Source organism: Podarcis bocagei (genome assembly GCF_964188305.1).
Source record: "Podarcis bocagei genome assembly, chromosome: 1".
Lineage (NCBI taxonomy): Eukaryota > Metazoa > Chordata > Lepidosauria > Squamata > Lacertidae > Podarcis > Podarcis bocagei.
In genome coordinates this window covers 121,361,268-121,375,237 of record NC_138125.1, presented here as the reverse complement: position 1 = coordinate 121,375,237, position 13,970 = coordinate 121,361,268, and the positions used below count along the sequence as shown (strand labels likewise).

The window sequence follows — 13,970 nt, the reverse complement described above, 5'->3', positions numbered from 1 at the left end:
GGCAGGTAAGTCCCACCCCGCATAATCGATCACAAGACGTGGCACATGCATGCCGTTTGAATGGCAATGCCCATCAACTTTGGGGGCACCCAGCCCCCTCAAATATTTTATTGGGGTGGCACCCCAGACAGGAACACAAAAGAAGGGAGAATCTTCTCTTTCAAGTAAGATGACTGTGCATTATTATTATTATTAGTAGTAGTAGTAGTAGTAGTAGTAGTAGTAGTAGTAGTATACTGCCTTTCAACCGTACATCTCAGGGTGGTTCACAACTGTCAGGGAACTGCCATCAGCTCAGAGGCGAGAGATGGAAGGGCAGTTGTGTTATAGGGAGCCTCCGAAAATCTTGTGAAGCAGTTCCTCTTCCGGCGAGGAGGAAAGCCCCACCGCCAGTGGAGAAGAGGTGCAAGGACCAGAGGATGCTAGGGAGAGCCTTAACACTGAGCCTGAACAAGCCGGAGAGGCAAGAAGCGCGCCTTTGCCAGCGCCCATTCTGCGCAGTAGTCTTTGGCGCAGGGAGGGGCGGAAAAGGCTGGGGGTGACAAAACTTTTATGCTGGGGGAGGTACAAAAACGGACCACTCCCGGATTCTGCTAGCGATTGAGCCGGACGTGAACTTACGACGCTCTTCACTGTAAATAGTTTGCACCAATAATAAAGCCTGCAAAAGACAGGTCGGAGTCTTGCTGGTTACTCTCGAGCAACCACAACAGCATCTGACAACAACATTAAAACACAAGATAAAAAAAAACATAAAAAACATAAGAACAAAAACAAACCAATAACCCACCCTCTTCCTCCATGTCTCCGCCCTGCTGCATTCAACAACACAAAGTGCATTGCCTAACTCTGGATTGGCTAATTAAACCTTCCTTCCTATCTTCCTCAGCAAACGGTAGCAGTGTCTCCACGCAAAGGAAACAAAGGTACACGAATGCTCTGTGTAGAAAGATCTCACCTGAATGCCACCCAGAGCTCCTTTGGGAGGATGGGTGGGCTATAATATAGACTGAGTAAATGAATAAAAAATAAGGCCCACTGCTGCTATTTGTGGTTGAACACGCATGGTTCCTTTTGCAATGTAGGACCACAGCCTGGCTACGCATAACTAAAGTAGCAGTCACCTGTTGCTGTGATGAAGCAGGAAGTCAGGCATAGAGGAGGGTATGAAAAGCAGACCCCAGGCAGTCAAGTTAATGATGGCGGGGTTGCGTGTGTAGATAGGATGGCAGAGGACTAGGCGATGCAAAACAACATGGGTAATGTGAGGGCCAAGTGAGTGGCCTCACGCTGTAGGTCAGGGAGTGCACCAACACGGTGCACTCCATATGATGTGTACTACAGCTCCCATCGCTCCTCTGCACTAGCCATGCTGACTGAGGCTAAACTAATCAAACGCCATCTGGAGGTACCCCTGATGTAGGCACAGCCTTTTCTAGTGGTCTGCCACATACAGCAGGGGTGCCAACTTGAATAAAATGTTGTGGGAGCACAGTTAAGCCCAGCCCCATATCACATGATGCAGTGCACATTCACCATTTGAATGGGAATGCCCATCAATTTTGTGTGGGCCCGGCCCCCTCAAATATTTTATTGTGGGTGCCAAAGCCCCCACAGACCCTAGGAGTTGGTACCTATAAAATCCAGAGTCTAAGCCTGTTTTGACTACCTGCCTGCCTATGAAACTTGTCCTATACCACAGGTCTAGTTTTTGGACTCTTCAGACAGTCTGGGTGTGACTGGGTCTTGGGTTTTGTGTGGAATCTGGGGCGAGGCAAATGCCCCATGGTTTTTATTTTATTTTTGTTGTCGACTGGATAGCAAGTTTGATGATGTTTAGGATTGTCCTGTATGCACAATTAACATCACATTCTAGATTTTAGTCACGTTTAAGGGAGATTTTATACACTAACAAAATTTAAATAATAAAAACATTAGTTACAAAAAAAACTCCAACACAACCAACCACTTGGGAACTGTGTGTTTCTTGATTTACACCGTTATCGTCCCCAACTCATTTTTCGCTTTGAAAAGCTATGCATTCCATGTTAACAGTTTTGTTACTGAAATATTCAGCATTCATTATTTCCCTCATTTGTTACTTGTTATTTAATTCTGTTACCTGTGATTGGGATATTATCCTGTAGTATCAAGTGTGTTATTACACTAGATTGGTAGTTCTGAATGGAGCTGATGTTTAAAATAGCTTTGACTGTTTAGCATACACATTAAACATTAACTTCAGCTTTATCAAACTGCTTCCAGACATGTGATTAACTCTTTAAAGAGCCAAAATAGGCAAACTAGACAAGCAGAAAAATATGAGATCTTCTGAATCTGATTTGCTTTGGCCTAGTGTGCTGTTTTTGAATATAGAGGGGTATTACTGCTATAGGGAACCGCGAATCTCTGTCGATGGAGAATCCCAGTCCGTTTGTGACCTCTTTTTTCTTACAGTTTGTAACCTGGGGGTTTGCAGTAGGTTGAGAGGCTTGCAGTAGGTTGAGAGACTTTTATAATTCTGCAAACCTCCAGCCTCCTTGTATGTTGGACAGCGCCCTTCTGACAACATAATACAGTCATGCCTCGGGATAAATACGCTTCAGGATAAGTATTTTCGGGTTGTGCTCTGCGGCGACCCAGAAGTAACGGAGCGGGTTTCGCCGCTCGCGCATGCGCAGTCAATATGACGTCATGTGCATGCGCAGAAGTGGCGAGACACCGCACGTGCAGATGCGCAGTCGCATCTTATGTTCTGTTCAGGATGCGAACGGGGCTCTGGAACGGATCCCGTCCGCATCCCGAGGTCCCACTGTATGCAAAGTGCTTTATAGTAGTTTTCCCCACCCGGGGGCCATATTCTCCCTCCCCCCGTATATTCCAAGGGGGCCACATGTGAAAATTGCATAAATGGGGGTCCATGTCACACAAGACTAGGGGGCCACAGAGGGAAGTGAAAAGTGAAGAAAACGGAGAAGTGACTAAAAATAAAACAGAGAAGTGAATAAAATAGAAATCAGAGAAGCAGAGTGAACAGAGAAATTACCATGCTTCCCAGTGGATGAAGAGCCACATACACTCTGAGGCAACATCACTTCTGCTTCCTTCTCCCTTCCACTTCTGCACTCTGTTGCTGTGTGCACCAAGCTGTCTGAATCTCGTTTGTCACGGGCAAGGTGTGTGGCTGCAGCAGTGTTAATGTGTGGGGTGCTGTTTCTTTGTGTAAGTATTATTGTGAAAGGAGGTACTCAGGTGCATGAAAGGGTGACTCAGCCTAACGTGGAATCGCCTTAACATAACAGACAGAGGTGATCTTCGGTTATCCCTCACAGCAACAGAACTGGATATAAGAAAGAAAGGCTAGCCCACCTGTGAAGTAGCTGCCTCAGCCGTCCTGGCCAGGCCTCCTGACAGATGATTTGGACTGGAGCCACAGTGTGAAAACTAAGGATGAGATTGCCCCTATTACTATGCCTGGGGTCTCCTATGTGGTGCGCCGAGCCCCCACTCACACTGCTCCTATGAGACCTGTTTGATTGGGATATTTCCTGTTTGTGGGTGATGGGGTTTGTTTGTATACCGTATTTTTCGCTCCATTGGACGCACTGGACCATAGGAGGGGGAGAACAGGGAAAAAATTTTTTTTCTTGTTCTCCCCCTCTAAAACAAAGGTGCGTTCAGGGTACATTCACCAGAGCTTGTGGGGCTGGCGGTGGGGGGAAGCGCTGCTTTCCCCCACTGCCAGCCTCAAAGATCCCTGAAGCCTTTGGAGCGCAGTGCCCCGCTGCCCTGCAGAGGTTTGCGCACAGCCATCCTCAAGCTAGAACAGCGAGACGGAGCCCTCCGTCTCGCTGTTCTGGCTTGGGAACAGCCTTGCTAGCTTCTGCAGGACAGCGGGGTGAAGACACCCCGCTGCCCTGGGGAGGCTATGCACGCAGCTGTCCCCAAGCTAGAGCAGTGAGACGGTGCACAGCCCCGCTGCCCTGCAGAAGCTAGCAAGGCTGTTCCCAAGCCCTCCGTCTCGCTGTTCTGGCTTGGGAACAGCCTTGCTAGCCTCTGTAGGACAGCGGGGTGAAGGCACCCCGCTGCCCTGGAGAGGCTTTGCGTGCAGCCATCCCCAAGCTAGAACAGCGAGACGGAGCCCTCCGTCTCGCTGTTCTGGCTTGGGAACAGCCTTGCTAGCCTCTGCAGGACAGCGGGGTGAAGGCACCCCACTGCCCTGGAGAGGCTTTGCGCGCAGCCATCCCCAAGCTAGAACAGCGAGACGGAGCGCTCTGTCTCACTGTTCTGGCTTGGGAACAGCCTTGCTAGCTTCTGCAGGACAGCGGGGTGAAGGCACCCCGCTGCCCTGGAGAGGCTTTGCGCGCAGCCATCCCCAAGCTAGAACCGCGAGACGGAGCGCTCTGCAGTGCTCCGTCTTCCTGTTCTGGCTTCGGGCTTAGCGGCGCAGCCTGCATTCGCTCTATAGGACGCACACACATTTCCCCTTAATTTTTGGAGGGGAAAATGTGCGTCCTATAGAACGAAAAATACGGTATATACCTGTAGTCAGTGCTATTTTTCTAGGAAAAGATGTGCTGGAAATCATCACAAAACACCTTGGCAATGGTGCCCACCTGAGAGGTGATGGAATGGAGTTTCTGTGAGTTCTGGCTGAAGAAATCCTCTGCCTGTGGTGATGTTTGGCAGGGTGCTGTCTCCCTCTGTGCCCCTTATTTCCATTTTGTTTCCATCAGCCCAAAAGAAAGGCTTGCAGTCTGCCTTTTCCCACAACCAGCTGCTGAAGGCACATTTACGGTATTTCTATTTTTTTACCATTAAAACGGATGTCAACAGACGGATGTCAACGGATTCATTTTGTTGTTGCTGAACATTGGTTTGCAGATACATTTGATAAATTCGGTTTAAATGCGAACTAAAGCGAATTTCTCCCATCCCTACTGGGGTAAAGAAGAGCAGCTATTTCCAAACCCCACTGCATTTTAGAAGACCGCGCTCTCTCGCTCTCTCTTGCATAGCCCAGCGAGCCCGGCGTACAGCCCGAGAGGGCGGGGCGTTGGAAGGGAGCTGGGAGGAGCTATGCAAATAAGCCATTGGGAATGGAGTTCTGCGCGAAGGTCAGCGCCCGACCGTGGAGGAAGGGCGCGTCCCAGAACGCCGCGCATGCGCCGGCGCTCCTAACGTTTTGCCCGCGTCTCTCCTCTCCAGCCTGGAGCCTAGAGAGAACGGAAGTGCGTGCGTGTGCGTCCCTCCTTCGCGACGCCGTTTCCGGCGTGTGGGCGCGCGGCTTGATTCGCTCAGTTGGGTTGGCTCGGAGGGCTTCGCTTGGCGCCCGAGGCCGCCGCTGCCGCTGCCGCCGCCGCCGCCGCTTCGGAAATGGCGGGTAAGCGGGTCATAGCGGGAGAGAAAGAGAGGCTGGCCGGCTGCTTGGGTTAGGCCTCCCTGAGGCAAGGCGTGAGCTGGAAGTGGCCCCCGTCCCGTCCAAGTAGCCCCGGGAAGCTGCGCGGGAAAACGGCTGCCGGTTACCCGGGTGGGCTGGTTTCTCCCCCTCTGACTGGGAAAAACGCCTCCGCCTTGGGGCTGCCTCCGAACCCGGCCCTGAAATTCGCGGCCGCCTCGAAGTTCACTCGGAACCCGTTGCCATTGGTGGGCGGGCAACTTATAGGACCTCGGGGTAGGTGGGTGTGGGGGGAACTGCCATGGGGTGGGGTGGGGTGGGGGCAGAGCAGCCCCCCATCCCCACCCTGTCAGGCACTGACGGCCTGTCAGGAAAGTAAAGGACGAAGCATGGGCACTGCGGTTCGCTTGCGTTTCGACAGGTGGGTCTGGACCCGTTCCTAAAAGGGGTCCCCTGCCGCTGTGCCACAGTTAAGCGCCCTTTCCTCCCCCTTGGGAAAAAATGAAATATTTGAAGGGCAGAGATGCGCAGCCCCATGCCTTGCTGTGAGATTGCTTCTGTTCTGAAGTGCTGCAGCCGCCCGACCCCTTACTTGTGCTGCTAGCAGTTTTATTCTAACTTTGGGCACATCTGTCTTTTTTCCCTTTCTGAATCGGCAAGGTGGTTGTATCCATGCTGATTTAAAGACAGAGGCTTTCTGTGTACTGCTTGATATTTGGAGCCTTAGGGTAGAATCATAGAATTGTAGAGTTGGAAAAGGAGTTCAACCCCCTGCAATGCAGGCATCTTTTGCCCACCATGGACTTGAACCCACGACCCTAAGATTAAGAGTCTCATGCTTTACTGACTGAGCTATCCCAGAGGTAGGCATTAAAGGCAAGTTGCATTGGCCAGGAATCGAACCTGGGCCTCCTACATGGCAGGCAAGAATCCTACCACTGAACCACCAATGTCCTTGGTATGCCATTTTATCTGTGACTAGCTCAAAAATATTATTATTGCGTTAAGTGCATAGGTTAATATGCAACTAAATCATACTCTGAATAGGTCAGTTAAATTGGTGGACTTAGGTTAGTTAAGTCCATTTATCTAGTATAAATATGACTAACACTGTGTTTCACCCACACAATATAATATTTCTGGGGCAGGTTGCCATGATCATCTGAAATTACTGAGATGGACATCCTTTGCATACTTAATAGTAAGCCCAGCTGAACACAGTGAGTGGGATTCACCTAACCTGTGAATTAGGTGAAGCCCAGTGGCAGCCCCACACAAGACTTCTGCTTGCCCAACGGAGCTTTTCCCCCCAGCCCCTCCCCTTGGGGTGAATCTGGAGAACACCCCCACCAAAATAGCACATAGGGGAAGAGAGGGAAGATTGTTCCATCTGGCAAGCTGCAATTCTTGCCCAGATGGACCGGTTGGTTGAGTTCCCCTCAGCAGGATTTATTTTTAAGTAAACATGTACAGTCATACCTCGGGTTGAATATGCTTCATGTTGAGCGCATTTGAGCTGCGCTCTGTGGCAACCCGGAAGTAACGGAGTGTGTTACTTCCAGGTTTCACTGCTCGCGCATGTGCAGACGCTCAAAATGACATCATGCGCAGAAGCGGTGAAAAGCGACGTGTGCGTGCGCAGACGTGCCATCGCTAGTTACGTTTGCTTCTGGATTTGAACGGGGCTCCGGAACGGATCCCGTTCGCATCCCGAGGTACCACTGTATCATGTTTGGCTGCCTAGTTTACTTGAAAGTGAGTCCTATTGAAGTTGATGGGACTTGCTTTTGAATAGACATGTATAAGATTTTGTCTATTTATAAATTAAGTATATATTTTACAGTGAGATACTCTAAATTGCAGTGCAGGTGGGCTACCTTCAGTTTCGGTGCCCTCCATCACTTTCTGAAGCTGCCCCTTTCTTCCATCCCACCTGAGTTCCTTCCTTCCTGTTCATTTCCTCCTTATTTTTGAAGTCTTCCCCCCATCTATAGTTTCAGAACAGTTGGAGGGGGCAGTGTTGTTGCTGTTTTAAAAAACTAAACACTTTTCCTGGTTGCATAGCTAAAATAAGTCCCCCACCCTAGCTGCCTGAGAATAAATTGGTTGGTTTTTCCTTAGTGTGTATGTATATGACACACTGAAAGTTATAAAGGAATTCCTTTTACTTGCTTTTCAGAACAGTAGTTGTACTGATCTGATGTACTAAAAGAAATTTCTGCTTGTACTTATGAATAATCCCATTAAGCCCGTTGCGGCTTACTTCTGTGTAAATTAGGACTGGGAATTCTAATCTGAGGTATCATGAAAATTGAAGCAAGGCACTATTTCTTCTGAATTAGTTAATCCAGAACACTTTTGTTTCTGACACTGCCTATGTTTGTCTTTGACTTTGCGGACTGCCAGCAGCAGCCTCCCAACAGATTAATCCTGAGGGAATGAGGAATTTCCCAATCTTGCTCTAAAACATAGCTAACCAACCTGGGGCATGCATGCAGTCATGAAGGTCCTGGACTTAGTTTGTCCCCCAGGCCTGGCTATGGCATATTAGATTCCTATACTGTTCTGGCTTCTCTCTAGCTCATTAGGCTTGTGTCAAAACCACATCGTTAAAAGGGTGGAGGTTGGGAAGAAATGTGTGTACTGCAATATGTAATTGCAGTTGTGTTGGAATGGTGCTCTGACATGTTGGACACGGTACATTTGTTGAAATGTTGGGCTGCTATTGCACTAACTTTTGATCTGCTGGTGTATCCAGATTTTGAAAGCACTTAACACGCCCTTAGTGTGTTAATTATTTGAAGGTGTCTCCACACAGTAAACTAGACCACTTCCCTAAAATTCAGGATGCAGGCATTTTTTTTTGAAGGGTGGGGGTTAAGAGCATGTGAGTGTTTTTCTGAAACAGTAATATGCTAAATTTTAAAATCTAGGTTGCCAGAAAAAGATTCTTATTAGCTTGACTGCCATCTTTCAAGATGGTCAAACAGTTTTCATATTTTTGTTTATTGTGTACCATTTTATCAAACTTATCAAGTTTATTCCCCCCCTAACCATCTTCACAAGGTTTATTGTGAAGTTTAATTTTTTAACATGTGTTCATAATTATGACAGTTTTTACATGCCACCACTTTACAGATTCTTAAAATTCAAAGCTTAGAAGTTGAGGGTGTTTTATCTTCATGTTGAATTTGTGTAATGTAATAAATTGCTGTGTCCTAAGTTAAATGAGAGTGTGAATGCCATTTCTGGTAAAATGAGTTGGGGAGAGATGGGACTGTTGCCCTCAATGGAAAGCAAGCAACTGCCACCATCTAACTTATAAGAACAGCATGTGTCCTATCTTTTATGTTCTTGGGGAGCATGCTAGGTAGGAGGACACAGAAAGTTAAAGAAGTGCTGGTCTACAGGCCATAGGTTGGCTGCAATTTTTTTTGCCCAAGGAGGTGGAATTTGGGAAAGAGGACTTGAGAAAGGGGCTCATGTGGTATATAGTCCACAGGTCACAGTGGTCAGGAAGATGGAACATTAGAGAGGGTGTCATGGTAACAGATGCTAGGCAATGGTTGTTAGGAGGGAGGAGAAGGGTGTTGGGAAAAGGCAGATATTAAGAACATTGTTCATTTATTCTAGTGTTTGTCTGGGTCATTTGATCTGCATCCCAGATCCCTGTTCACTTTCTATCCTTGGCTTCACTGGTCATACTTACAAGGCCTCAGTCAACCTCTTTTTACATTGCTCTGCATGTAAATAGCAATTGATCCTGTCAGTTCTTTGAGGAGATGCCTGCAGTGCAAAGATCTGCAGATTTTGTAAAGAGTTGACACATGATTGTGTGAGACATATAATTGACTTGCAAAGGTGCAAGAGGCAACATTCCAGAGAATCAAGTTTGAAGAGAATGCATTGATATATAATTCAAAAGTTTAATTGGTATGGACAGGTGAAAACAAATGTGTGGTGTGATATGATACTTCCTACTCTGACTACAAACACAAGGGAAAAATCAGTTAGTTAAAAGAAGCATCCAGAGTTATACTAACTGCTTTCCAGTTCCAGGAGGAGCATGGGGAGTGTTCATGCAACACACCTACACACTGCAGTCAACACACACAGTTTGGAAAGCTCCAAGCTAAATAATGTTTAGGAATGGCATGTACGGTATTGCTAGAAGATGCTCATCTTCGGCAGTAACATAAGTGATAAATCAACCTTCTTAAAAAAACATGGTTGCTACTTGGGGACATAGTAATATGTGGCAAATGGAAGAGAGGATTTTGATACAACTTCATACTTTATTGTTCCAGCTAAGAGAGTTATCCACTGCCAAAACTCTAGATGACTACCTTAAACTTTATGATCTTACTAGAATGCCTGTATGCAAACTCACAGATGCTTGGCGTCTTCCTCTAGTATACCCTACACTGAAGATTCATAATGATATCAGGGTTCATTCTGGTCTTCAAAATGCCTTCAGATGTCTTCTAAAAGTCAGATATTTCCTTGACATCTGATGGGAGGGCATTCCACAGAGCGGGTGCCACTACCAAGAAGGCCCTCTGCCTGGTTCAAGGGCCAAGGCCATTTAGGGCTTTAAAGGTCAGCACCAATACTTTGAATTGTGCTTGGAAACGTACTGAGAGCAAATGTACGTCTTTCAGGACCAGTGTTATACAGTCTCGGCGGCCACTCCCAGTCACCATTACAGCTGCTGCATTTATGAATTTTGCTTGGAGCAGAAGAAATCTTGGAGAGTGATGACAACAGTGGCAACAGTGAACCTGCTGGTCAGCTGAGCAGAATTATAAGTATTGCTCAAAATTTTCAGTGGAGATAAGAAGCTGACTCCCAAGCATATTAAACTTCCTCCACAGTACCAAGCAACAAGAAGTTAGTGGAACATTACTGAAATAACTGAAAAGAGTTTGCTGTCAGAGCATGGTGATACAGCATATACAGATTTCTCTCACTCCAAGTCTTGAAGACTTGGGATGGACACTTGAAAATGGAGAACTGAAACGTGGTGACTACAGTTGATGCATCTCTGTATCCTACAGAGAAGTTTTTTTTGTGGATAGAAGAAAGGATGTGCAACATGTCAGTGCAAGTGTAAAAACAACAAAATGGTGTTTACCAGGGGTCCACGGAGGCCATTTAACCAGCCGCCCCTGAAATGAGCTGCTCACTTGGTGAGCCCCCCTGCGCTGCGCTAAATTAGCACAGCACGGAGACTCTCTTCTGCGACTCCGGAAATCACTTCTGTGCATGCCCAGACGCTGGAAATCGCTTCTGCGCAGGTGTGATTTTTGGTGTCTGGGCATGCGCAGAAGCGATTTACAGCACCGCGGACATGTGCAGATGCAATTTCTGGCTGTGCCGGCCCGGCCCATGGAGGATCTCCACGGGAGTGATCCGGTCCGTGCATGGTAAGCCTTGCCAACCCCTGTGTTTACCATGAACTGAAAATGTAACCCTAAGCAGCACACAGGTTAACAGATCAGTGGACTGAACTTCAACTTCCGAGCTCTGCGGTGTGGTTACTGATCATATTTTTATATGTACCAAATGTTGTCATGGACAATAATAAACAACAATAAAAAAATATTTTACCTGGAATTGGTATCATGGCTAATTTTATAATTCCCTTTCTGGAACTTCATTTCATGTAGTGGTATCTTATCTACCGGTGCCTTGACAGTCCACCTGGCTCATTTGTAGACCAAAAATGGTAGGCGCACTCTCCTTTAACCCATGACAAAGCATTTCCTCCCCGGAGACCACTTGACAATTCCTGAGGGTCTTGGAGGACCACTTTATGATTTCTCTGCCTGTTGTAGTGCACTGTTAGAGGCTGTATGTGGTTCCATTATTATTGGCCCCTTACTTAACACTGTAGTAGTGCTAAGTGTAACAAACATTTTTATTATGTGTTCCTCAGCCAAGTTCTGACTTAAACCATATTTATAATTCCTCTTATTTTTTTCTGTGGCGTTAATGAAATAATTTTAGCAAAACCATTGAAAAAAGAAAAAAAAAACCAGACAGCTAGATTTATTTATTTATTTTGGAACCCCATTTGGCATTAGCTTTTTATTTGCCACTGACAATGCCCTCTTCCCGTGTGGGAGAAAAATAACACTGCAGGGTTGTGCAGGAGATGTGTGACTGCTTTGGCTGAACCAAAACAAATCTCAGCCATGCAAGATCTTGAGTGTTAATGGCTGTCCTGGCAGGGCTAGGAGATGTGAATGAGATCTTGCTGTCTGAGGCACAGGATGAAAGAGGTCACATTTTTGTCTTGCAAATAAGCAGCATTCCACGGTTCTGCATGGCATGGCGAGTGTGGCATCACCCTCTGGCAAAGGGCAGTATGCTTAAAGTATTAGCCTAGCTCAATCAATAGAGCATGAGACTCTTAATCTCAGGGTCATGGGTCGAGCTCCACTTTGGACAGTGAGATTCCTGGATTGCAGAGGATGAGCCAAATGGCCCTCTTCCCTTTCAACTCTACAGTTCTGTGATACTAGCCCACATGCCCCATGCATGCTTACATTGAGAGCCAATGTGTAAAGCACCTTTGCTTGATCGCCTGGGAATAATTTTTACTTGCATCAGGCAAGTAACTATTTGCCTGAATTCTAAAAGTACTGAGAACCTACAGCAGGATCTTGTGGGCCTCTTATATAGCATCTCAGGCTTACAGGTTTCCTTGTTTTGTATTAACACAACAACTCATGCTTCAAAGCACTACCTAATTCCCGTTTATTTCTCTACAGTTTTATGTTGGATGAGCTAAAATGATAACGTTATTTGAAAATTGTTTGAACTGTGGTGAGAACTTATTTAAATGTGTTTTCCTAGGGCTTTCTGCTATGGAAAAGAAATTGGCCGAGTATAAGTGTAATACAAATGAAGCAATTCACCTAAAACTAGGTAAGGTTTTGAAATTATAGCTTTGATACTTAAGCTTGGCAATATTTTAAGTGTTGCTTTGAGCCTCCGTTTTGGAGTGTTAGAGTTAGCAGAGCACCAGAGAACTTAGTTTGTTCACTTTTTTCTGTTCCTGTGTATGGATGCATCACTGCCTAATTCCTATTGCAGAAAGGAGTGAACAGAAACAACATTGATGGCAGTTCACAGCACACACTTTCTGTCCTCACAACTAGCCATGTACTGAATATGTCTGAAAGTTTTCTGATTGAAATTATCATGGCCTCTATCAGCACTGAGCTCATGAAAGGGAGAGGCAGGTGTGGTTCATCAAATAGTGTGTTAGACCCAGCTTTAAATATCTGTTCAACTTTGAATTAGCTGGTCTTGGGGCCAGTACTTTTCCCGCTCCTCATCTGTTAAATGTTAAGTGTGTGCTGCTTGCAGAGTGGAGGACAGCATAAACCAACAACATAATTGTCACCAAATTGCAACCTGCAGGTTACAGTCAAATTGTTTACATTGGGGGGGGGGGAAACAACAACTATTGTGTGGCAATTTGCTAACACGAGTCTAGGAATTGACAAAGAGTACCACTTGTTAAGGCTGTTGTTAGCTATGCATTGAATTGATTTTTGTCTGTGTTTTGACTTTCACTGACAGGCTTAAACTGAGGGTGTAGAGAATATTCACTTTTATATTCTTACTTATTTTAAAAAATATTACTAGGCCACCTTTGGACACGTTCTGTGAAGCAGCCCTAAAATTTAATGACAAATCAAGAAGTTTTAAGGAAGCATGCATTCACCTTCTCTAGGGAATTCTGGAGAAACAGCTCCCCCCCAAAAAAAAAGTTCTGAAGAAAAGAATCCGCACTTCCGTCCACCAGCTAAATTAACATAAGATAGTTTTTATAATGGGGTATGGGGTAATATTTATATTTAAGGTTTAGAAAGTAAAACTATGGGATATTATAAGTGAAGAAAGCCTGACTCCGGCAGGCCTTTGAAGCAGAAAAAGGCAAGGAAGTATTAACTGATCTGGACTTCTGTGAATTAAGTAAAACATGTTGGCAAAGCTTATAATCAGTGCTTTTTTCTCATCAGTCCGTTTTCAGGAGGATTTGGAAGATGACAATACAACATTTCATCCAGAGTTCAGCCACCAAGTTTTTGGGGATGAGTAAGTGATGCAAGAAAGTGTCAGAAATAAGTTAAGAAGTTGAAATTGATATTACATATTTGTACTAGTGCAGCTATTCTAGTGAGCGTTTTTGCATAGCCCTATAATTTTCTGTAGTTGCAAGGTTGCAAGCCTTACCCACTAGGGCTGGGCGATATATGGTTTTCAACATCATGATATATCACCCGCTAAACATCATGATCTACTGATATATCACGATGTCTGAAATAAGGATGGAACTATGTAGAGGCATTGGCTGGCTTCATGGTTTTTTGCCACGTAATGATTTCTGCATAGCACATACACAAAAACATAATGATTCACGATATATTGCAAGGTCAAAAATTATGAAACTGATAACACAATAAGGACTTCAAACCAGTTTTGGACGATATATCAATATATCACCCAACCCTAGCTGACCCTGACAAAAATAACACAAACTCTGCCTATGCTACAA

General features: G+C 45.7%; 1 protein-coding gene across 1 annotated transcript in view; it reads left to right on the top strand.

Moving 5' to 3' along the window:
• Window positions 1–5,229: 5,229 nt before the first annotated feature.
• The window catches only part of HAT1 (histone acetyltransferase 1), a 28,892-nt gene continuing 20,151 nt past the window's right edge, over window positions 5,230–13,970 (top strand). The window contains exons 1-3 of the mRNA XM_081181682.1: window positions 5,230–5,383; window positions 12,260–12,331; window positions 13,435–13,510. Of these exons, the coding sequence (XP_081037808.1) occupies window positions 5,377–5,383; window positions 12,260–12,331; window positions 13,435–13,510 (155 nt within the window). The 5' untranslated portion in view covers window positions 5,230–5,376. The remainder of the gene's footprint in view (window positions 5,384–12,259; window positions 12,332–13,434; window positions 13,511–13,970) is intronic.